Below are 23,084 nucleotides of genomic sequence, written 5' to 3' on the forward strand. Positions count from 1 at the left end.
AGTTTAGTGGGTGTTGACGAGGGATTATATCCAATTTATTATAGTAACGTAAAGGGTCTTGGACTTTAAAATGGTCTTGGCGGAAGATGAGGATTTTACATTATCAACCACTTATTTATCCAGATACGGTTGAATTAATTTTCTACAATAATTATCCGCGAAATTAATAGATTCTATATTCCTATGTTGGCATAACTTAAATGACTGTTATATAGTTGTACAAATTTTCTTTTAAAATAAATATTTAATAAAATTGCTTTTCTGAATAAGCTTATAAAATTTGGGTGTCTCAGAAAATTATTATTTATTTATTTTTTTTACTGGACTTTTAATGTTTTTTTCTTAAAATGATTACTAAAATATTACAAAAATATAAATAAAAGTTAGTAAAAGAGTCAATTATTTACATTTTTTATAGCGAATGTCTTCAATAAGACGTCTCTTGAGAATAATTACAAAATCATAGGATTACATCCAATTTATGAACGTAAGGTAAAGGGTCTTAGACTTGAAAATGATGTTGGTGGAAGATGAGGGCTTTACATTATGAACCACTTATTGATCCATATATGGTTAAATTAATTTTTTTATTATAATTATCCGCGAAATTAGTATATTCTATTTTCCTATACTTGCATAACTTAAATAAATATTATACACAATTTCTCTTAAGATAAATATTTAATATAATTGCTTTTACCTAAATCAAAATAAAATTGCATTCTGCTCGATGAATTTCTCTTTAATTTACCGAGTACTTTTTACGTAATTACATTCTAAAATAGCTCTAATAGAAAATTAAAATGCTATTTATTATTTAACAAACTAATTTTATTGCATTATACCTTATTTAGTTTACTGGAACAATTTAAGAACCTGTTGTTGGGTCTAAAAATGTATAAGCTTTAATACACATTTTTTTTGTAATTTTCTTAAATAGCCTGTAGTTTATAAAATTTAGGTGTCTCAGAAAGTTGTTATTTTTTTTTACTCGAAGAATTTTATATATTTTTTTTAATAAAATTATTTCTAGAATATTAGAAAAAAAATTATTTTTAAATGCTTAATTGGAAAAAAATAAATAAAACTTACAAAAAGTAGTATCATAAGAACGACTAAATTTCTAATAAACAGATATATTTCTACATCTTGCTTTGCTCTCTTTTTCACCTGATTTGTTCGATTGTAATTGACAAAATTAGTAGAATCAAACTTTGCAAAAAAAATCTTGTAACTTTAAGCACAATTTTCTTTAAAAAATATTCCTAATGCATAATTTTAATGGACATGAAAGCAAAATTTGTATATAATTAAATTGATTACTTAGGATTAAGTTTTATGCAATTTTGAATCAGTAAATTAGTCGTTAGGCACATTTTGCTTTAAAAATTATTTGTTAAGCATAATTTTCATAGACATGAAAGCAGTATTAATGAGATTTTAAATAACATAGTTAACTAATTAATTCTTTTAGTGAATCTAATAAATTTTTCTATATTTTTTTTAATTTCTGAGTTCTATAATCCATCCATAACATCCCTAAAATATTCAACATTTTGGAAAATAACTATGAAAGAGTAAAGAAATTCTCACTTCTTGGTTTCAAAAATATTTTTTCATCCTTATTTTTTCCAAAATTGGGTATTTTTTAGGGCATTTTGGAACTCTTGTAATTTCGATAGAATGTCTAACATAGTTAATGAATAAATTTCATTGTATTAACCTATATAGTTCACTGGATAATCTACTTTGGACTTTAAAATGATCTTGATGGAATTTCACATTATCAACTACATATTGATTCAGATACGGTTAAATTAATTTTCTACACTGATTATCTGCGAAATGAATAGATTTTAAATTCCTATATTTAAATAACTTAAATAACCATTACACAAATTTTCTCTTAAAATAAATATTTGATATTTAATATAAATGTTTTTACTCAAATCGAAATAAAATCGCATTCTGCTCGATGAATTTCTCTTTAATTTACCGAGGACTTTTTACATATTTACATTTTAAAATAGCTCTAACAGAAAATTAAAATGCTATTTATTATTTTTTGTTTATCTTTGGCATCAGATAGCAGGTCAACATCAAATAAAGAAAAAGAATCAATATGACAGTTTAAATTAGGTCCTAAGGGAATGGAAAAATGAATAATTGAATGACTGATAAAAAGCAGTAATTTTGTATATATTTTTACATAAAAATGAAAATGTCGTATGTATAAAATTTTTATTCAAATAAGTTATTTAACAAATAAATTTTACTGCATTGCACTTTATTTAGTCCAAAAATTAGAAAATTTGTTTATGGGTATGAAAATTAATAGTTCGTTTTATTACATAGTTCTTTTGTAAATATAATTAAATAGCCTGTAGCTTAAGGAATTTAGATATCTCAGGAAAATTGATAATTATTAATTTTTTTTACTAGGGTTCATAGACTTTTTCCTTAAAATTATCAATAAATTTTTACCAAAAAAATTGCTTATAATTAAAAAAATATATAAATTTATAAAAAAATTACGAAAAGAGTCACTAGTTTTAGATACAGAATTAGATATAATTTGAACTGTGATAAATAGTAAAAATTATTGTTATTAAAAAATATTGCTGACCCAACTGTCGGTAAAAAAAGTTGAAACGTTGCCTGAATTTGAAGGTACTTTGCTACGAGTAAGTGAACTGAACTGAACGAAGCTAAATATAACTATTGTCAGAAACGTTTACATTCAAGCACATAAATTTAACAGGAAAGATACATGGCAAATACTAAAGTTATCATAAATGTTAAAACAAAAGTTGTTAGTTCGCACTAGCTGTGCAAACATATTTAAATATTTTACGAGTTTGAACATGATTGTGGGCAACAACTGAAATATCCTTTTAAAGGGGAGAGACGAGAGGTCCGTTAAGGAAAGAGCAGCAATAAACAGGAAAACCCTTTCTACCCCGAAAAATGGGGACGAACATATCGAATTCGGAGACAGTTTTACAAGTACCATTAGGGCTACGCATTGCGACCTACTGTCGACGTGGAAATTCAACGACAATAAGAAGCACTTTATTTAAATGTAGTATGTTGAAGTTTTGTCCCTTTTGTTGTACCGAACACCTGCTTTTCTAAACTGGCAAAATGAAACTGTAAAAGCGCAACTTTTATCGCTACGCGAAAATAGCCGGAGGGAGATATCTTGTTCTGTGTCTTTCCCTTAACTTTATACATTATATTTTTACGCGTATAACCAGGTCAGTACTTATAATATACAGATTATCAATTTATATCCCACTGTTACTGTAACTTCTCTGTGCAAAATCATTAATATATATACAGAGAACTTAATAGGTACTTACTCTCTTTGTGAAGCTGACTCCTCACTTCCGTTGGTTTGGAAATTGTGGTAGGCATAGGAATTTCTATAAAAAAAAATAAAATGAATTATATAACATGATCTTGGCATAACTTACATGGACATGAAGCGCAACTCAATAAAAACAACTTAATTTGGATGTATGCGCGGATGATATAAGTTAAACCGAACGGTCATTCTTTAAAAACGTCTGTCTCCATAAAATATAAATCGAAAACTTCCTCGTTTTTGCCAACTTTGAAACTTCCTAATATATGGTTAATCTGTTGAGGAAACTTTTTCCAGTGAATATTGATAACTGATCGTAAAAGTTCGATGTCTGAAATGAACAGCTGTAGATCACGCTTTACGGAAAAAATCTAGACGAGAATTTCTATTAAGGGTGAAACGGACCCCTTCTGGAGGGGGAGAAAACCGGAAAGTTTCTGAGAGGATAAGAGGGATGCATTGGGTTTAAGTCAGATATGATATTTTTAAGAGTTTTATCATTTTTTTAAGTGGTTTTTTTGACGTAATAGGTCAGATTACATCACGGAAGATCTTAACGTAAAAATATTAAATATCTGTAATGAGGATAAAGACGTAAAAAAATAATTTTAGATTCAACTCAAAAATGCCCAAATTCAGCGAATTTTTGACATTTTTTCGACATGCTTTTTTTTGGTTGTTTAAAGCAACAATTTTGTGTTTTTTTTGACGTGTTGGGCCACTATGGATTACGATCAGATAATATCACCCCACTCCGCAAATTTCCAATTAGGTTTTCGGCAGATTTAAGACAACTGGCTTTGGAGAAAAAGCAGGATAAAAGAAATTTACTAACTACTGAACTGAGAAGTGATAATGCTATCAGGAGGTTGTTGAAAGTTTACAAATTTTTTTAACTGGAGAAATGACTTGGAATGAAATATCCAAAACCAGAACCTACACAAGGGCCTATTAGTTGAATCAAAGGCTCGTTTAGGCTTAACTTGTTTTATCGTAATAGATGGTCCATCAAAAATAAGAACTGAAGAACTGAAAGCGTTTTTAGAGAAAATAAAGTGAAACTACAATGTTCCATGGTTTACTGAACATTGTCTTCTACCAAATAAAATTACGTCTCGGTCTCAAAATATGTTTTTTTTATGTCCCGAAGGTTTTATGTTTCGCTTAAAATAAATCATCATCAGACCTACAATAAACAGAAAAACACACATAAAACCATACACTACAACAAAATCAAAATTTAAAATTACCTTATAAACTAGTAATATCTCTCACGAGATGACCTGCTTTGCACTGACAAATAAAATTTAAAATCGGAGAATACCAGCATATTTTATAATAAAAAACAATAACAAGCCCCAGAGATTTAACAAAAAATATAAAAAGAAAAAACGTGACTAGTGTAGGATTTGAACCCACGCTCTAAAGTAAAGCTCGGTGAAATACCAAATCGTTAACCACTCAAAAAAAAAAAAAATGAGACCGAGACTCAGGGTTTTTATTTTCTTTTACTTAGGGTTTTTAATTGTTTCTATAGTTGAGCATAATTTTAAGACAATATCTCTAGAATCAAATCTCCAGAGAAACCCTTTGTGAACCTTGTGCCATAGAAATAGTAGGTTTTAATATTGTGATAATTACTATTAACTGTCCGCCTAAAAAAGGGGAGATTTAATGAATTTTGAATAGTGATGTCTCATATTCTAGGTTATGTTTTTAATTTCAATAAGTATATTATTATAAATGATGGCTTCAATATTTTGATAAAGAAAGTTCTGATAAGATTAGATATTTTCAGCTCTTGTATTTTTTTATTAGCAGGTATTTAAAATCACTTGATTAAACCATTGTATAGATAATGTATAGATAAATTTTAATCCAGATTTGCTTAGTAATTTGACTTTGTACTTTGTTATCTGACCATTTTGCATCAACCTAATTTTAAATTTTAATAATTTACTTGTAGATCAATTACCCAAGATCGAATTATTTTATCAATCGATTACAAATAAAGGTACAAATAATTTGTATAGTTTATTCGAAGGTGAACATTGTTTAGCAGAAGTCAAATGTATAATTTCTATACAGATTTAGGATTAATTTAGGGTAATGGTAACTAAATAAAAACACCATGTGAGGTAATACATAATTCTAGAAAGACTGGGAAAGAATGGAAAAACACTAATATCGATCCTGACAATTTAAATAATTTGTTTGCAGATATTGCCGGAGAACTTATTACATGGTTTCTTCATGCTAAGAGGCTTTGACTCCTACCTACAAAATTGTCCTGTGAACCCTAACCTTGTTTTCTCTTTTATAGGGTAATAAAAGGCCTGAAGAGTAAGTGCATTAGGGATATATATGGCTTGAACATAATCCCACTTAAAAAAATGAGAAACTTGTTGGTTATCCTATTGACTATCCACCTATCTCTCTAATTCCTGTTTTTTTCAAGATTTTTAAAGTACTTTTGATGGATCAACAGCTGCTCTGTTTATAAGAGCGTTAGCGACTATATATGTGCGCCACGTCCAACCCTAATTTTTGTGTTTTTTTACATATAAAAACTCATATCTTTGGCCGTATGGGTAGTAAAACTATAAAATTTAGTACGTGACATCTCAATACATTCAGAATGATGCGGACATAAACAGATTTTTTTTTGAGATCACTGAACGAAGCAGCACTGCCTCAAAATCAAAAATTAGTAAAAAAATGGGTCAAATTCTTTTTGCTCACGAGAACTCAAATTTAAAGCCTTTAAACGACTAAATTTTTAGAACTTATTGGAGGCTTAAGAGCTGTATATTTTTTAGGTTAGATCCGTATACAGGATGAGCCATTATAAGTAAATAAAAGTAAGTAAATAGAAATTCAAACTGCTTCAGAGGCCAAGCTATAATTTTAATTAAAAAAGTGCTTCAGCGAAAATGCTTAGTTTTATAGGAGAAATGACATATTTGGAGCTGTTTTTTTAAAAAAACATTTTTAGCGAGTGCTGGCATTTTCAATTTTTTGCTAAACGGTACTTATTTTGGAAAAAGAGTTTTTATGAAAACAAAGCTTTAATATTTCTCTTTCTTCAAATGCCATATAAAGAAAATCTTTGTGGATCATACAGGATGAGCAATAATTAACTTTTCCCATGAAGATCCGACCCAAAAGTCATATTTTATTTAATAACTTTTTAGTAGCGCCACCTGGATAACCTATATTTTCAGGTATTAAATACCTGATATAATAAGCCGGTTTCTTCTAGCATTGATAGTTTTTGAGATATTTGAATTTGTGCGTATTATTCATTTGCTACCCCACTGAACACTATTAGAAAATGAAACATTATCCATAAGATCCTAATTTTTGTTTTACAACAGATATTAAAATTTCAAAATTCCAGCTATATTACAAGTACCGAAAAAATGCATTTTTCTCAAACAAGTCCATTTTCCTCCGATTTTTTTATTAAGCGTCACCACCACAAGGGTAAATTAATCCAATATGGCTGCCAACAGCAGGTATGTCGGCATGTAGATTTTTGCAAGGGTGTCAAAGTTTTGACGTTTTAGAAAAATGCTTTTTTTTTCAAATTTTTTATTCAGTTTTAGGATCTTGAAAGAAATTATAAAATTTATTTAAAATTATGCAATTTTGTATTTGTGATTTGTTTATGTTAAAATTAGTTAATTTTGAAAATTATGGATCTTATGGTCAAGTGACCATCACAACTTTTGCTATTGGTTCGATTGGGTTGAAATTTTATATTTGGGGTTTATTTAGGATACAGATAATAAATTTTGATTGATAATTCATTTTGCCTATGATTTTCAACATTAGCAAAACGTATTTACAGCACCAAGATGGAAAATCAGGCAGATCTTATGTTGTTTTACAAACTAGTAAATTATATAGTTCTTCTTCGTCTGTAAGTATGTTTAATCAACTCTTTGAAAGCACCAATGTTGGGCTTAATTAATTTGGTAAAGGCAACAGAACAATATATGTGCAGGCAGGGAAGTAAAATTGTTTTTATTTTTTTAAGCGAAAACCATGCGCCGGACGAAAAAAAATGAAGAGACCAAATTTGCTTAGAAGTAATTGGGAATTTCAAAAATTATTTTTGTCTTAAGAAAAAGCAGTGGCGTAATATTTTTTTTACTAAAAATATTTAATAGAAGACCTGTAGGGACTCTACTGTCAAAGAAAAAAAATTTTTTTGCACATCAAAAAATGCCTCTTGATGCGTAAAATACATGTACTGAATTTCATGAAAATGTCCATAATATTCTTTAAGTTATTATTAAAAAATTGATTTTTTTTTGAAAACCCTGTATCTCAAAAGTTAAGACGTTTAGGACATATGTTCATTAAAACTTTTTTTTCTTAAAATGGATCCAGGAATCACTCCTTTAAATATAAGCACGTCTTTAAGGAACACCCTGTATATTTACAAATAAACAAACGCGGTCAAGAGCCACAGATGAACTAAAATATTAAAAATTAATCCATCTTGTGTCCCAAAAACCTTTAAAGTATGAATATAATTTGCTTCATTATGTGCTAAACCTGTCACCAAAATAAACAAAACAATATACCAACCTATAAATTTTATATATGTTATGAATTATTTTGAATCATTGTTTAGTTTATGTAATAGTATTATATGATTATATAATATGTTCAGACCCTGTGTATCTGTCCTGCAATTAATGAGTAATGTGTATCATTTCACTTAAATTTCTTTTAAGGAACTGGCTCTTATAATCAAGGACAAATACGTTTGAAAAATCAAAAAAGTGATTTGTAGCAAAATGATAATATGTTTATTCAAAGTAGAATCACAATATATGCCCATCTATATAAATTGTTCTGTTGCCATTAGTATACCTATATACAATCGACAAAAAAGCTTTTTTACAGTAAACAGGTAATTTTTATAAAATCTTTAGTTTGTCATTGAAAGAACTCCTCCATTATCTCAAAAGAGACCTACGTAACTAGAGAAAAAAATAAAAACTCTCAGTCTCAAAATAAATCATTATTTTGAGACTTCATTTTTTCATTAATTTTTTTCTTTAGTTTGTCAGTTTTATAGATATTGTGATTTTAATGTTGTATTCTATTTTATTTATTTATTATTTTTGTCCATTTTTATTGCTTCTAAATTAAATAAAAAAGATATTTTTTGTCTATAATTTTGATGTTTTCAAATTAATATTCAGTTACGTACTTAAAAAAAAATGTTCTGTTCCTTAATTAGAGCCTCGACGTAATATAAGACGTAAATAAACGTCAAAACGTCGGCACCTTTTCAAAAAAGGAAGTTTTTGATTTCTTGGTCCTAAACATGCGCTACTTCATCTACGCTACTTACTACGGACGCTACTTTTAGTCAAAATTTATGAGGTTGTTAAAAAGAGATGTCATTTAATTTTAAAGTGTGAATATCTTTATTTTTTAGTATTTTCTATTTTTTTTCTCATTTATTTTATTGTACTTCAAATGGGCAAGGCCCGTAAATAAATAAATATACCAAAAAAGCTTTTCAAAAAAAAAACAACCATCAAATTTTAATATACATGAAATTTCTGGATATTTTCAGGATTTCTTTGCACGTTAAATTAAATATTTAAACTATTAAAGCTTCACACTGCTCAAGCTTGCCCCTAAAACGCAGCACTCATAAACCTTTCAGACACCTTTATATGTCGAAAAGGGTCAACGATCATTCGAAACTGAAAAGGGTTGAAATGAAGCTTTTGCTTAGCCAAGCATGCGGTGTTAATCGTCTTAGCTTAGCTAAGCAACTTATAAATTTGTTAGGATGTCGAAAGAATAAACCGATGCAACCATTGTTGGTCCCTAGTTCTAAACGTTATTGTTACGTGGCTTTGGAACTTTGCGAACTACATTTATTTCGTCCAAACTTAATAATTATCCAAGTAAATTCCATTATCTTCGCATGCACGTTCGGCTTGGGTTTGTTTATAAAAATAAATTCAATAAGTTCACATATTGGCTGAGGGCGAAAAGTTTTCAATGCAGCTTTTATAGCTTAAAAGTTCGGAATCAAACGGACAAAGATATGAATGGGACGATCCCAATTTATTGAATACTCCAACTTTTGAATCTCTCACCAAGTTCGGTGCTTTTGGTTTTGTTTTTACATTCAAACGTCCGATTCGACCTGTATGGATTAAATCGCGTGCTTACAATAAGTCCGTCTCATATCGATAATAAAGCTCCCAGCTTTATCACAAGTAATTGGGAAATAGTGGTGAGCTCTTAAGTTCTGTTAATGAATTAATCCCCTACACCGGGATCGATTTTATTTTCCCTAAAAACCAGCACTGAATAAATTTAGTTAAAAGATGATTTACCCACATAGTTTTCGGGATGTTGGTTTAGTTGTCACCAGACCGCATTTTAAACTAGTTGTCAATAAGTTTGAAACTTGTCTTGAATTCAAAGTACCTCATTTTCGTCGGTAGCTATTTGCTTTAGACCTGTTGGCTAGGAAGTTAAGTCTTGCACAATCGGAAAAGTTTTTAGTAAAAGTCGCTCTTTTGAAATTTTATTACGTTTATGACACTTGATATAAGAGAATAGTAAGTAAACTTTCTTAATATCGGAGACGTCTGAGAAAGAGAAGTAAAAAAACTAATCAGTTTTTTCTTCTTAATAAAGTATTCGGATTTGCGTTACGTGTAATTTTTTAGAACAGTTAATTTTTATATATTTCTATTTTTTGCTTTTACATTTAAATATGCTAATATATTATTTAATTTGCTTTCCAGGTCTTTTTAAGTCCGCAAATATTAAGCTGTTTTTCTCACTTTTGTCTTCATTTTCTAAAATATACGAAAAACTACTTAAAACTAGAAAAATGAGTTACTTAAATAGAAATAATATCATACGGAACAATCAATTTGGCTTTCGAGATAATCGCAGTACGGATGATACGAATACACATATTTAACACTTTAACTGCCATGTGTATCCCATATTATACACAATAGATTGTCCCATATTGCCACGTGTATATTCTGGTATACACACACATTCAACAAATTTTTGCCGCGTGTATCCTCGAGTAGCACGCTTTTCGTGCATTTCTTATGGGATATCGTTTAGCATGGCGTGGGGCAATGACAAAATGTATTGTATTATTTTTTTTATTGCTTTGAAATAAAAAAAAACAGTTTTTAGTTTTGACAGTGGAACTTTATTTGAAACATTACATAAAAAACAAGTATAGTCGCTTCGCTCCTTTACTTTTGGTCCGTGGGGACCAGTTTGGAACTTTTAGGTCTTGTCTGTGAAAAGCCATAAGGGAATTTAAAAAAAAAATCAAAAATTATCAGGTGTACTTAGGTGAGTCGGGGAGGCTAACGTTTACCTGCCGAGGAAAGAGAGGACCAGTTGTTGGGGTATCATGCTTCAAAGAACCATAATTTGTTATATAGTCGCGTTGTGTGTCAATATACTGTCTTACATTTTAAATATCTGTGAAAGTATATTAATTGTTTTCTAAATAAAGCCTGAATACCAAATTCGAACAGAATCGGACCAATAGCAAAAAAGTTACGGTAGTCACGTGACCTAGGCTGAAACTTAAATGTCAGTTATCTGTCATAATTTATTGTATCCTAAATAAACCATAAATACCAAATTCAGAGAGAAGTTCCCATAAGGGTCTATTTCTTGAAATAGAACAAACAGGGATTTTACGTCGATTTGTTTTAATTTTTCTTTTTATTTTAAAATGTAATAGTAATAAAATATCAAAAGAATTGAGAGTAGGAGAATAAGAAATAAAAGAAACCATCAATGAATTGAATCGAAGCTATAGAAGCCGAGATATTAGTAAACATGTGGGAAAAAACAAAAGAAAACTGGTTTTTTCCCACGGTATCATTTTTTTGCTTAAAATAATTATTGACAAATTATAATGTAAGCCCTAAGTTGGCAATTTCCAGTAAAAAAAAACCCAAGGAAAAAAAATTTTTTTTTTGCTCCAAAATCAAAAGGGGTATGTATATAGTCATGAAAAATTGCGAAAATATGGTTTTTATTTTTTTCTAAATAAACTATAACTCTGACAACTTTTTGTCTTAAACAAAAGTTCTAGGGAATGTTACGAGGTATTCGAATGTTAAAACTAATTGATTATAGCTATCACAGAATCGGAGAAAATTGTAAAAAACTATTAAACATAAATATCGAATTATCAAGAGCCCTATGGAAAAATTTCAATTTTTTATTTTTCTATCTTGTACTACTCCAGGATACCTTTCAAAAAAATTATTATCGATATGACTCTAAAATGAACAGAAAACTTATTTACTTGCATTTATCGATTTTCGAACAAAATCGGGCCCAAAATGAACTTTTTTTCAAAACATGCTCCAAATTCAAAATTTCTTTTTTCTGGCTAAAGACCATTCAAAAAGTAATGAAAAAGCTTTATGACAAAATTTTTTAAAATCTATAATAATGCCACAATATTGCGAGAGAAGATAAGTTCCCTTTAAAGCCTATGTATTCAAACCGATGATTTTTTAATTTTTTTTTTAAAGGCAAATTTAAGAAATAATTTAACTAATTAAGATAAAAGGAATAGGGTAGTATATTCCTTTTATCTTAATTAGTTAAATTATTTAGGAATAGGTAAGTATGTCAAATCCCTTATAAAATGAAGTCTTTTCGCCGAAACACTTTTTTATAAACATTTTTTTTTAGCCTCTGGAGAAGTTTGAATTTTTTTTTTAGTCACTTTTGTTCGCTTATAACAACTCACCCTGTATACCGATCGGGCCCAAAAAGTATACAGACACGTAAGCCCTAAGAACCCATATATCCTGAAAATTTCAACTCGATTGAACGCTTTAAAATTGAGATCTCGTGAGCGACTCGATTTTTACCAATTTTTTTACGAATTTTTGACTTTGAGACAGTATCGCTCCGTTTGGTGGTACCAGAAAAAAAAATTGTTTACGGATCCATCATTCTTAATGTATTGAGAGACCCTATGCCAAATTTCATCGTTTCGCTAGCCATACAGCCAAAGATATGAATTTTTATTTCCAAAAAAACACGATTTTTCGGGCCCGACGTGGCGTGCATAATATAGTCTGCGACTATATAACGAGAAAAAAAACACAGAAAAATGTAAGTACACTACTTTGAGCCTAATTATTTATTTTAGGCAAAATATTGTGCCTGTTGAAAAAACATTCTAAAGACAGAAACTTTTCAATGCATGACTCACATTTAGTTGTAACTTGCTTGGTTTTAGTTATAGCATATTTTCTGTCATGACATATTTTTATTTTTTTGATAGCATATAACACAACGGCTTTTTTTTCTACCTGAATTAGTTTGTGTACTGATGCAGATGGCTGATTAGGTAGCTTATAATAGCTTTTCCCATGGATAACATCTTTAGGCACAATTTCGCCTTGAAATCGATAATACCTTCTTTTTTCATCCACACTCATATCAGAATCTTCCTCCCACATTCTACGCAACCTAGCTTGTTGTTGTTTGCTAGCTTGTGTCCATTTCAGCTACAAAAACACCGTATGTGGTATATGCGACACAAGAACTACAACACTGCACCACGTTCCAGACAAAAATAATGAATATTTGCGATTCGTAAAGACAGGATTTTTCCTGTCTAAACCGTGTATATCGCCGTATACACGCGGCGTAGAAAATATATATATATATATATTTTTTTTAATTTTTCACTTCTACGCCACGTGTATATATTTTATACACTAGCCCTAAGGGCATAATAATAATAAAACTAAAATTTATAACATATGAGTGGGTGTTACAGAGCCATTTTAAATAGTTTTCTATAAAAAAATGACCTTGGCGCACGTGACCCTTCCATTGAATTTGGCATGGCAGTTAAAGTGTTAATGTTTCGACAACTTTATTTATGGGAATATTTTTAGACCTAAAGAAAGCATTTGACACCATCGACGACACTCTCCTGTTAAATAACTTTAGTAATTAGGTTTTAGGGGGGTGACATTTAAACTACTAAAAAGCCACCTTACATGTCAAATACAGAGAATAACTGTTGAAATATACACAAGTTCTGAAATCCTAGTAGAATATGGGGTTGGGTTAGGTCCCATTCTATTCTTAATTTATATAAACGAATTGTTGGATATAGCCCCGAACTCTGTAATGTTGGAATTTTATTTGGTGATAACATGGGGATGTTTGTGAAAAGAAGTTTTTAAGAAGAGGTGAAAAATAAATGTGAGAATGTTTTGTTTACAAACATATTCATCGTTTCCCTGTTGTCAAGTTTAAACGCATTTTCAAAAAAAGAGGAAATTTTCAGCTATATGTCAACACATATAATAATGTTAATTTAACTTAGTGATAAAAAGTAGAAATTGATATATGTTATTCTAAGTGAAAAAGTAACATCTTTAAAGCAAAAAAAAATTATTATCATTCTTATTCGGTTTTAAAAACTTTGAAATGGCAACACCCCAGGCAAAAGCTTATGTCATCTTGCGAAACGTCATTTTGACAAACGGCTTTGTGTTTACATTCGGCATTTGTGAAGTGCTGTTTTTTTTTAGTTTTTGGTTGAAAAAGGTTGAGTCATTTCAGTGTTTTTGTGAACTGTGAGTCAGTAAGTAAATTCCGATATTGTCATAACATCATATCAAGGGCTAACCGTCATGATAAACGTAGAATAATAAAAATTCATTATGAAATCTATAATAATTATTAAAATATTTAATTTCCAAAAAAATAATTTTCATTAGATAAGTACCTTTACTCTAATTAAGTACGTTACAAACACGCATGAAGACTTCATAAGCGGTAATATTTTTTTATAATTTAAAGCATAATCTATTAATAATAAATATTTATAATGAGTTACTTATTATATTGGGTATTACGTCACTTATAGCAAAAATCAATTTAGAAATTTTTATCTCACATGCTCAACAATTGAAAAGAAGAAGAAAATAGACTTATTCACGTATTTAAAAGAAATATGAACTTAAATCTGTAACGATACCGTTCAATATACTTAATTTAATTTAAGTTCAATAAGTTTTAAATACAATAATTTACTTGAGGTATAATAGATTTTTTATATACCTAGGAGCTGAAGTTCAATCTATTAATCTCTGAGCTCGTTTCTTCTTTTCAATATCCTACCTAACTTTGTTATGAATATTACAATTAAAAAACGATAAAAAACATCAAGAAGACCTACTTTTTTTAAAAATACCTAATTTGAACCAACGTTTCGGTAGTTATATGTACTACCGTTATCAAGGTAATTAAAGTAAAATTAAATTAAATTAAAAATAAAATATACTTATCTTTCAAATTTTCAGTAATGCAGTCTCATCAAAATTTCTTCCTAATTCGAAAATACTTTATATACTTTTTTATATGATTTGACGGTTTATTAATAGTTTGACAAACTATTTTGAAAGATAACAAAAATTTCAAAGGTTACTTTTTTAAAAATTAAAGGGGTGTGATCTTAATGTAAATTAATCATAGAAAATACATGAATATCAAATATTTTAAATCATTAATTAATTTTGAGAATACCCTGATCTACTTCTCTCTTTAGCAAAGGAATCCATGGATTATGAAAATCAACCGAATAAGTAGCTAAGCATTTATCTTCATTTAACATTATAAATGCACTTTCCTTTAGCTTACGTAATTTTGAAATTGGTTCCTTTGCTAAAATTGAGGAAGCATTCCAGTCTATTCTGTGGTTATTGTCGAATGCATGTTGTGTAATTTTTGATTTTTGAAAATCATTGTTTTTTATGTAAGATTTATGTTCATTAAATTTTTTTAAATAAATATTTATCATGTAAATATTTTGTGACGACATCACTGGTATATTTTACGGGTATGTACCATTTTCAACTGTCAGTACAGGATTGTACTGTGCTGATTTTACTGTAATTTGTCGTTTCGATTTTATACAGCGTGCTGTTTCGCTCCAAAAAAGGAACAGTTTTTAGCACTGTTTTCACAACCACAACATAACCTATAAAAACAAATTACCTGTTTCTGTTTTGTTTTCCGGTACAGTGTTTTGCTTTATTAAAACTAGACCACATTTCTTAATAAAATGAATAAAAAAATAAAAAAAATTAAAAAATTAAATTTAAATAATAATAAAATTTTTTGTTAATAAAATGAATAAAATGAAAATAATTAATTTTGCACTTTTTTGTTTTGTAGAAAGCTCCAAATACCGCACGGTTGTAGAAAGTAAAACGCACATGTACTTTTTACTTTCGAACAAACATATCGCCTGTGAGAAGGTAAAATACACATGTACTTTTGTGCCTTTTACTTTCTGCAGTGCAGTATGTGCATAATTACGAGTTTTCTAAAAAATTTAAAGGGCTAAAGAGCGCAAATTTGTGGTCTTAGGAAAAATTGTGTATACCTACATTACTCATGAAAAAAGTAAATTTCATACACTCGTGTGAATTTCAAAAACATCACCACTTGAGTGAAAAATATCACTTTTTTCACTAGTAATGTAATATACTATATTATCTTTTGAATTTGTACCTAGATACCTGAAATGCATCCTAAATTCCTCTTCGAAATATAGGTTTATCACGTTTTCCAAATAATTTGGAACGCGAATACGGGCCTGTCCTTGAGCCTGTAATTGGGCAATATAAAAGTCTTCTTGGTCCAGTTCATGTTCCTCATCATCAGTTAATAATAAAAGGGAAACGGTGTTTGCCACTATCATGGCTGCTACATTATTGGGGTTCATAGCCATAGCTTTCATTTGACTCGTCGTATCAATGATGTTCCCCTACCTATTCCTATGTCTTCCCTTACCAAAAACTCATTAATTTACATAAGTAAAAAAAATTATAATCATGTTCCTCTATGTGTTAGACATATATCGGATGTTAAGAAATTTAAAAGAGAATTAAAAACGCTTTTATTGGCTAAGATATATTATAACCTGGATGACTTTTTTAATGATAGGTTTTAACCTTGGACATGTTGGAAAGTTTTTTTTTCTTTTTTCTTCTCTAGTTTTGTCAACAAGTTTACCTTTATTTAGTAATTGATTGTTTTATTTAGTTATCTTCAATTCAAGTATGTTCAAAAAGTTTTGTATTCTTGTGTTTGAAATTGTATTTTTGTTTTGTTTTTTTTAGCTTGTAGGATGCTTGCACACAAGATTATTCTTACGTAATATAGCACATTTTCTTTCTTTCTTTAAATTCAGTACTGACAGTTGATAATGGTACATACCTTACTTGTCTCGATGATATCAACAATGCGGCGTTGCGATGTTGTTGCCTTTTTCTTTAATATATTTAACTTTAAATGTTGACTTCTTTATAGAATACCTTATCATATTTTATTAAAAATAAATAGTATTGTTTTGCGCCTGTCAAAATAAGTATAACTGTAAAATTGTTATGATATTATAAAGTACTTTTTTGCCATTTCTACATAGGAATTTGACATCATTGCAAATGTTGCAACAAACTGCCGATAGTTTCACGGCAATACTAACTGTAGCCTTTCAATGTTCTAAGCTATCTGCAAAAAAAGACAAGATTACAACTGCTTTTTAATGATTCAAGTTATTGAAACGATTAAATATTTAGGCATAACTCTAGATAGTCAATTAAATTTGAAATAACCAACTGAACAATCAGCTATTAAACTTAGGTAAAAAAATTTCATTTTTAAATAGTTGAAACCTATATTAAACCTAGCAAATATTAGAACTTGTACCACGCGATTTTTGAATCTATAATGCAGCCTGGAATAATCGCCTGCGGTACCAGCACTGCAAAATCGGTATATTAAGATAATTTTGAACAAGCACCCACTCTATCCAACAGATTAATTCTATCGACATTTTCCAGTGATGAGGTTGCGCCAATTATATGCTTATAAAATACTAAAAATCCCCAAACTCGATAAATATCACAAAAGGTCGATGAAATACCAGAAAAAAAAAGAGTATCACAAAAGTGTATAATAAACATAGCTCCAAAAATTTTTAATACTTTACTATAAAAAATAAGGACAATTACTTATCAAAAATCAAAATTTAACTAAAACCCGTATAAAATCACTTAATTTTAGTCATCTTAAGTTGCTTTCCATAAAAATAAAATTTACTACTTACTTGTGCTAAAGAAAAAAAAGACACAAATAACGCTTACTATTTTTATATAAAAGTAAGAGAAAAATTATTATAAATCTTTGTTTGTTCAATTACATGTAAGTAATTTTTTTCTTGTAAAAGCATTTTAATTAAGATGAATTTTTTCATCATATTTATTTAAACTATTTTAATTTAAAATTAAAAGAGCTATGCGCTGGCAGTTGTGCCACAGTCTAACAACTAACGTTGAAATCTAAGGGCGACGGAGAACGAAAAAATAATAAGTTTGCTATTATAAATAATAATCGAAAAATGTGTCAAAATTCTAATTAAAAAAATCAATTTTTTTTATTTTTCTTAAACCACTTTAGATATTTTAATGAAATTTGGGATGTTTAGACAGTTAATCAAGACGCATCTTTTTGTGCAAAAATTATTAATTTTATTTACCAGTGGCGTGTGTGCGGGCCGATCTTCATACAATTTTAATTAAAAAAATGATGCGCCACTGTTTTTTTTTTAATTTCTTTTTTTATGAAATCCTTGTTTAATTTAAAATAAAAAACATCTCTTTACTTTTTGTCGTACGACACACCGTTTGCGAGTAAAAATGCTGATTTATAAAAACACATAAGAAGATAACACATTCGTTTAAAAACAATAACAAAATAAAAAAAATTTATAATTAAAGAAGTTGTTCAAAATGCAGCACACCGACCTCAATACATTTTTTACACCGAGTTATTAAGGAGTTTATTGCAGTTAGTACTACAAAATTTTGATTTTGCATGTCATTACATGCTTCCTGAATTCTTAAGAATAATTCCTCCCTGTTAAATACGGGATTAGCGTAAACTTTATCCTTAATGTTTCCTCAAACGTAGAAATCTAGTGGATTAAGATCCGGTGACCTGGGTGGCCAGGGTATTGGTCCAATACCATTTTGATCATTAATATCATTCCTCCCTAGCCGGCCAATCCACCTTCGAGGGTAATTATTATTAAGCCAGTTTCTTACACCTATTCCAAAATGTGGGGGGGCTCCATCCAGTTGTATCCAACTTTCATGTCTCAAATTAATGGGTAAATCATCAATGTAGTCCGGCAGACTATTATTTAAAAACTCCAGAAATAGTTGTGAGTTTAGCCTTGGAGGTAGGAAATGCGGACCACAAACATTATCACGAATAACGCCCAACCAAACATTAACGGAAAATTCATTTTGAAACGATCTTGGCCGAATTGCATGAGGATTCTGTTGTGCCCAAACATGATCACTCCGCGTCTTGTAAAACAAGACTCATCCGTCCAAAGTATCTTGTGTAAAAAGTCGGGATTTTCCTCTGTTGAATTTAAAAGCCACTGACAAAATCTTACTCTCTTTTTAGCATCATCAGGGTGTAAACCCTGAACAGGCTGTAGGTAATATGCATGCCTGTAGTCAGCGTGTAAGGTTCGCAATATTTTAGATTTAGGAATTTGTAGTTGTTGAGCTGCCTTGCGAGAGCTCGGCCTTGGATTATTATCAAAAGTGCGCAGTACACGATTTTCATTATTATTTCTCTGGTTTCGGTATTGTTCATTATTACCACGTAGACCAAAGTTCCTAAAATTTTGATGTGTTCTAATGAACACGCCAGCATCTGCAATTCTTCTATTTGGATACCGTCTTTCGGAATCCAAATTCTTGTGTCTTTTTTAGAACCCGACAGAATAATTTAGTCTTTAATTAAATTTAGTATTTTCATATTTTTTGTTTAATAAAAAAAAATCAGCATTTATAAAAATTAATTTTTTACTTTGCAAACAGTGTGTCGTACGACAAAAAGTAAAGAGATGTTTTTTATTTTAAATTAAACAGGGATTTCATAAAAAAAAGAAATAAAAAAAAAAACAGTGGCACATCAATTTTTTAATTAAAATTAACTAAAATTGTATGAAAATCGCCCCGCACACACGCCACTGATGAATAAAATTAATAATTTTTACACAAAAAGATGCATCTTGATTAACTGTCTAAACGTGCCAAATTTCATTAAAAGATCTAAAGTGGTTTAAGAAAAATTAAAAAAAAATGATTTTTTTAATTAGAATTTTGACACATTTTTCGATTATTATTTATAATAGCAAATTTATTATTTTTTCGTTCTCCGTCGGCCATTTAATTTTCCGCCATAAAAACCGGACCACCCTGTTTATACTTCGGTTGTGCTGCCTTAGTAGTGATTTTTTTGCTTGTTTAAATTCTCTAGGATTGTTATTATTAGGAGCTTATTATTATACCATTCATGTGAATTTTTTATAAAGCTGATTATTACATTCATAGTTATTTCATTAGAAATAAATTATTATTTATTTTAATTTTTTGATTTTTTATAACATAATGAAATTTTCTTATCATTTAAAATATTCAAAAACTATTAAGTATTTACACATTTTTACTTAATATAATAAAACTTTTTTAATTTAATTAGTAAAAGTGTGTGTTATTTTTAGGGTATTAATATGATATATATTATTAAAAAAATCATATTATTCATACATAAATATTCTTATTATTATACCATGCATTGATGTGAATTTTTAATAAAGCTCATCATAATATTCATAGTTATTTATTAGACTTCCCTGAGTAAGAAATAAATTATTATTTATTTCAAGTGTTTTAGATTTTTTATATTAAAATTTTCTCATTATTTAAAATATTCAAAAACTATTGAGCTAATTAAGTATTTACACATTTTTACTTAATGTAATAAAACGTGTTTAATTTAATTAATAAAAATGTGTGTTATTTTTAGGATATTGATATGATATATATTACTAAAAAATGCGATAAAAATAATATATTTTTCAAGGCAAGTAAGGTAATTGTTGTAAAATAAAATGCAGGTTTTTCGATATCGGTTAATAAAAAAACGAACAAAGCGTAAACTGCATGTTGTTTACCACTAATACGGTATTAAAGAGAAAAACAGGAAACGACTAGACAAATTACGTATTTGTAGGAGAATTTTATTTACCGTAGAGCCTGATGGAGCCTTCGGTTTCCCCGAGGGAATTTTTCGAGATGCACCGATAGTTGCCGAAGTCGATCGTCTGGAGGTTTCGGACAGTCAATTTCATGTGTGCCCTGAAACAGAATTCACGAATTATTAATGCATCAAAATTGGATTTTTCGCCAACGGAAAACACACGTAGCGTGCCCTCCCTTCACGACTTATATATATATTTAGTCGATTCACCCTGATATGCCTTAAACCCTCCTCAAAGTCTCAATTTAATTTTCGATTGTTTGGGGTGCTTTTTTTTCCTACTTTGACCCCATTTTTTTCCAATTAAAAAGAATAATTGCTTTTGTATCTTCCACCTATTTCACTTTTAATGAAAGTTGAGGGAGTGCTAAACCCCTTAAGTGCTAAATAAACTTAAAACAACTTAAACCACTTTAAGACCAGTAAGTTTGCAGAAAATATGAAATGTTTGTGACAGAATCTTTTAAAATATCAGATTCCCGCGGTTGAAGTTTACCTTTATATTTGACCTAAATAAGCCTTTTGACATAATCCATCTTATCATTGCTTAGAAGGAGGTCTATATTATACTTACATGTAACTATTTTCAGTTAGGTCCGATCCATATTTTTTTGTTGGTAGTAGCATAACATTATCCCGCACCCAATAACTGATAGCTTTCGGGTGGGCTTCTGTATGACAGTCTAAAGTGACGTCAGTACCAGCTGGAGCACCTACCAACTGGTTTGGTACCCATATCATTGGTGGAACTGAAAAATTAATATTTGGTCTTTATTATTGAAAGTTTTAGGAAATTACGATTTTTTTTGATAATAATCAAAAAAGAAAACTGAATTTTCCTATTGTACAAGATCACGATTATCCCGATTAAAATTCTTGTTTTTTTTAATACGATCCTGAATTCTTATCACTTTTACGGACTCTAGATGCTCTAATTAAATATGCACGCCTCTGTTTTATTTATTATTTTATTAACGGAAGCCATTTACATTATGATTATAAAAATATATAATTTCTCAATTCAAAAAACCCCCAGTAGCAATTTTCGTTCAGGAATTATGCAGAAGGAACAAAAATAAAAATAAATCTTTGGCATCAAAAATCAAGCATTTTAGACCTTACATGTATAGGAACTTTTTACCTTAAAAATACTTAAAAAATCACCCTGTGAAATATCGGTCACTTATTAAACAACACCCTGTATATATATGATAAACTAACTTTTGTTTAACTATTTATACTATAGAAAGCGCAATATCAAAATTACAAAAAATACATTTTCTACAGCATAGGAAGTTCGACAATAGTAAACTTAATTAATGTGTCTGATAAAAAATATATATGTGAAGCAAACATTTATCAAAAATTAAATTAAAAATCCAGAGTCGTCTTTAATAAATAAGTTGATGATGGTCTCTGGAAAATAAAATATAGGATTTTACTTCAATTGATATATTTTAGAATTTTTAAAAAACATGACAAAATTTCGTGTTTTTTTATTGGTTATTTTGGAAAGCATTTGAAATCTTCCAAATACTAAACATGATTAAAGAAATCCAAAATAACTTCAAATACCTGGACTAAAAGGAAGTTTGACTCCAAATATCTGGAATCAATAAGGAATCACTCTAGAAGTCCAGGAACATTTTTTTTACGCTAGTCAAACTTTTTATGAATCACACGGAGGACTGAACGAGTTTCATTAGATTTTGAACATGCGCAGACTGAGTTCTTTGTCAGGGTTGCTACAATAAATAACTGAAAATAAAAGCTGTAGATTTGACGGACAAAAACAAATACATCAAGAGTGAGGGAGTCAGGTTTGTAAGTCAGGATTTATTAAATTTAAAGAATCAAGGTGATAAACTCATACTCCAATTAATTTAAGATAAATTCTCGATTTAATGACTTTAAAGTCCAAGAAAACAAAAAGGATTTGAACAACATACAAAAGTTCTAAAATGCCTTTAGATACCTGGAAAAAAATTAAAATAACTTCAAGTGCTTGGACTAAAAAGAAATATGACTCCAAATATCTGGAATAACTAAGAAATTGCTTTAAAAGTCTAAGAACATAAGAAGGATTCTAATAACATAGTCAAATTTTTATGTATCGGACGGAGGACTGAACGGATTTTATTAGATTTTGACCATGCGCAGACTGAATTTTCATCAGGGTTGCTACAATATTTAGCTAAAAATAAAAGCTGTAGATTCGAAGGACAAAAACAAACGCAAAAACAGATACATCAAGAGTGAGGGAGTCAGGTTTGTAGGTCAGGATTTATTAAATTTAAAAAAAAAAAAAAAGCTCATACTCCAATTAATTTAAGATAAATTTTCGATTTAATGACTTTGAAGTCCAAGAAAATAAGAAGGATTTGGACAACACACAATAATTCTATAATACGTTTAAATACCTAGAAAAAAATTAAAAAAACTTCAAGTGCCTGGACTAAAAGGAATATGACTCCAAATATCTAAATTATAATATAAAAAGTTTAAG

At 29.1% G+C, this 23,084-nt stretch overlaps 1 protein-coding gene and 1 long non-coding RNA gene across 3 annotated transcripts in view; one reads left to right on the top strand and one right to left on the bottom strand.

Annotated features, from left to right (window-relative positions):
* Positions 1 to 23,084, top strand: part of LOC126748873 (uncharacterized) — a 91,970-nt gene that overhangs the window by 60,955 nt on the left and 7,931 nt on the right. The window lies entirely within an intron of this gene.
* The window catches only part of LOC126748871 (lachesin), a 195,132-nt gene that overhangs the window by 20,191 nt on the left and 151,857 nt on the right, over positions 1 to 23,084 (bottom strand). For both annotated transcript variants that reach the window (XM_050458390.1, XM_050458392.1), the window contains exons 6-8: positions 21,153 to 21,327; positions 20,567 to 20,676; positions 3,363 to 3,425 (exon numbers count right to left, since the gene is read on the bottom strand). In XM_050458390.1, coding sequence (XP_050314347.1) covers positions 3,363 to 3,425; positions 20,567 to 20,676; positions 21,153 to 21,327 — 348 coding nt within the window. The remainder of the gene's footprint in view (positions 1 to 3,362; positions 3,426 to 20,566; positions 20,677 to 21,152; positions 21,328 to 23,084) is intronic.

The sequence above is a fragment of the Anthonomus grandis genome, chromosome 22 (genome assembly GCF_022605725.1).
Source record: "Anthonomus grandis grandis chromosome 22, icAntGran1.3, whole genome shotgun sequence".
In the NCBI taxonomy this organism is placed as follows: Eukaryota; Metazoa; Arthropoda; class Insecta; order Coleoptera; family Curculionidae; genus Anthonomus; species Anthonomus grandis.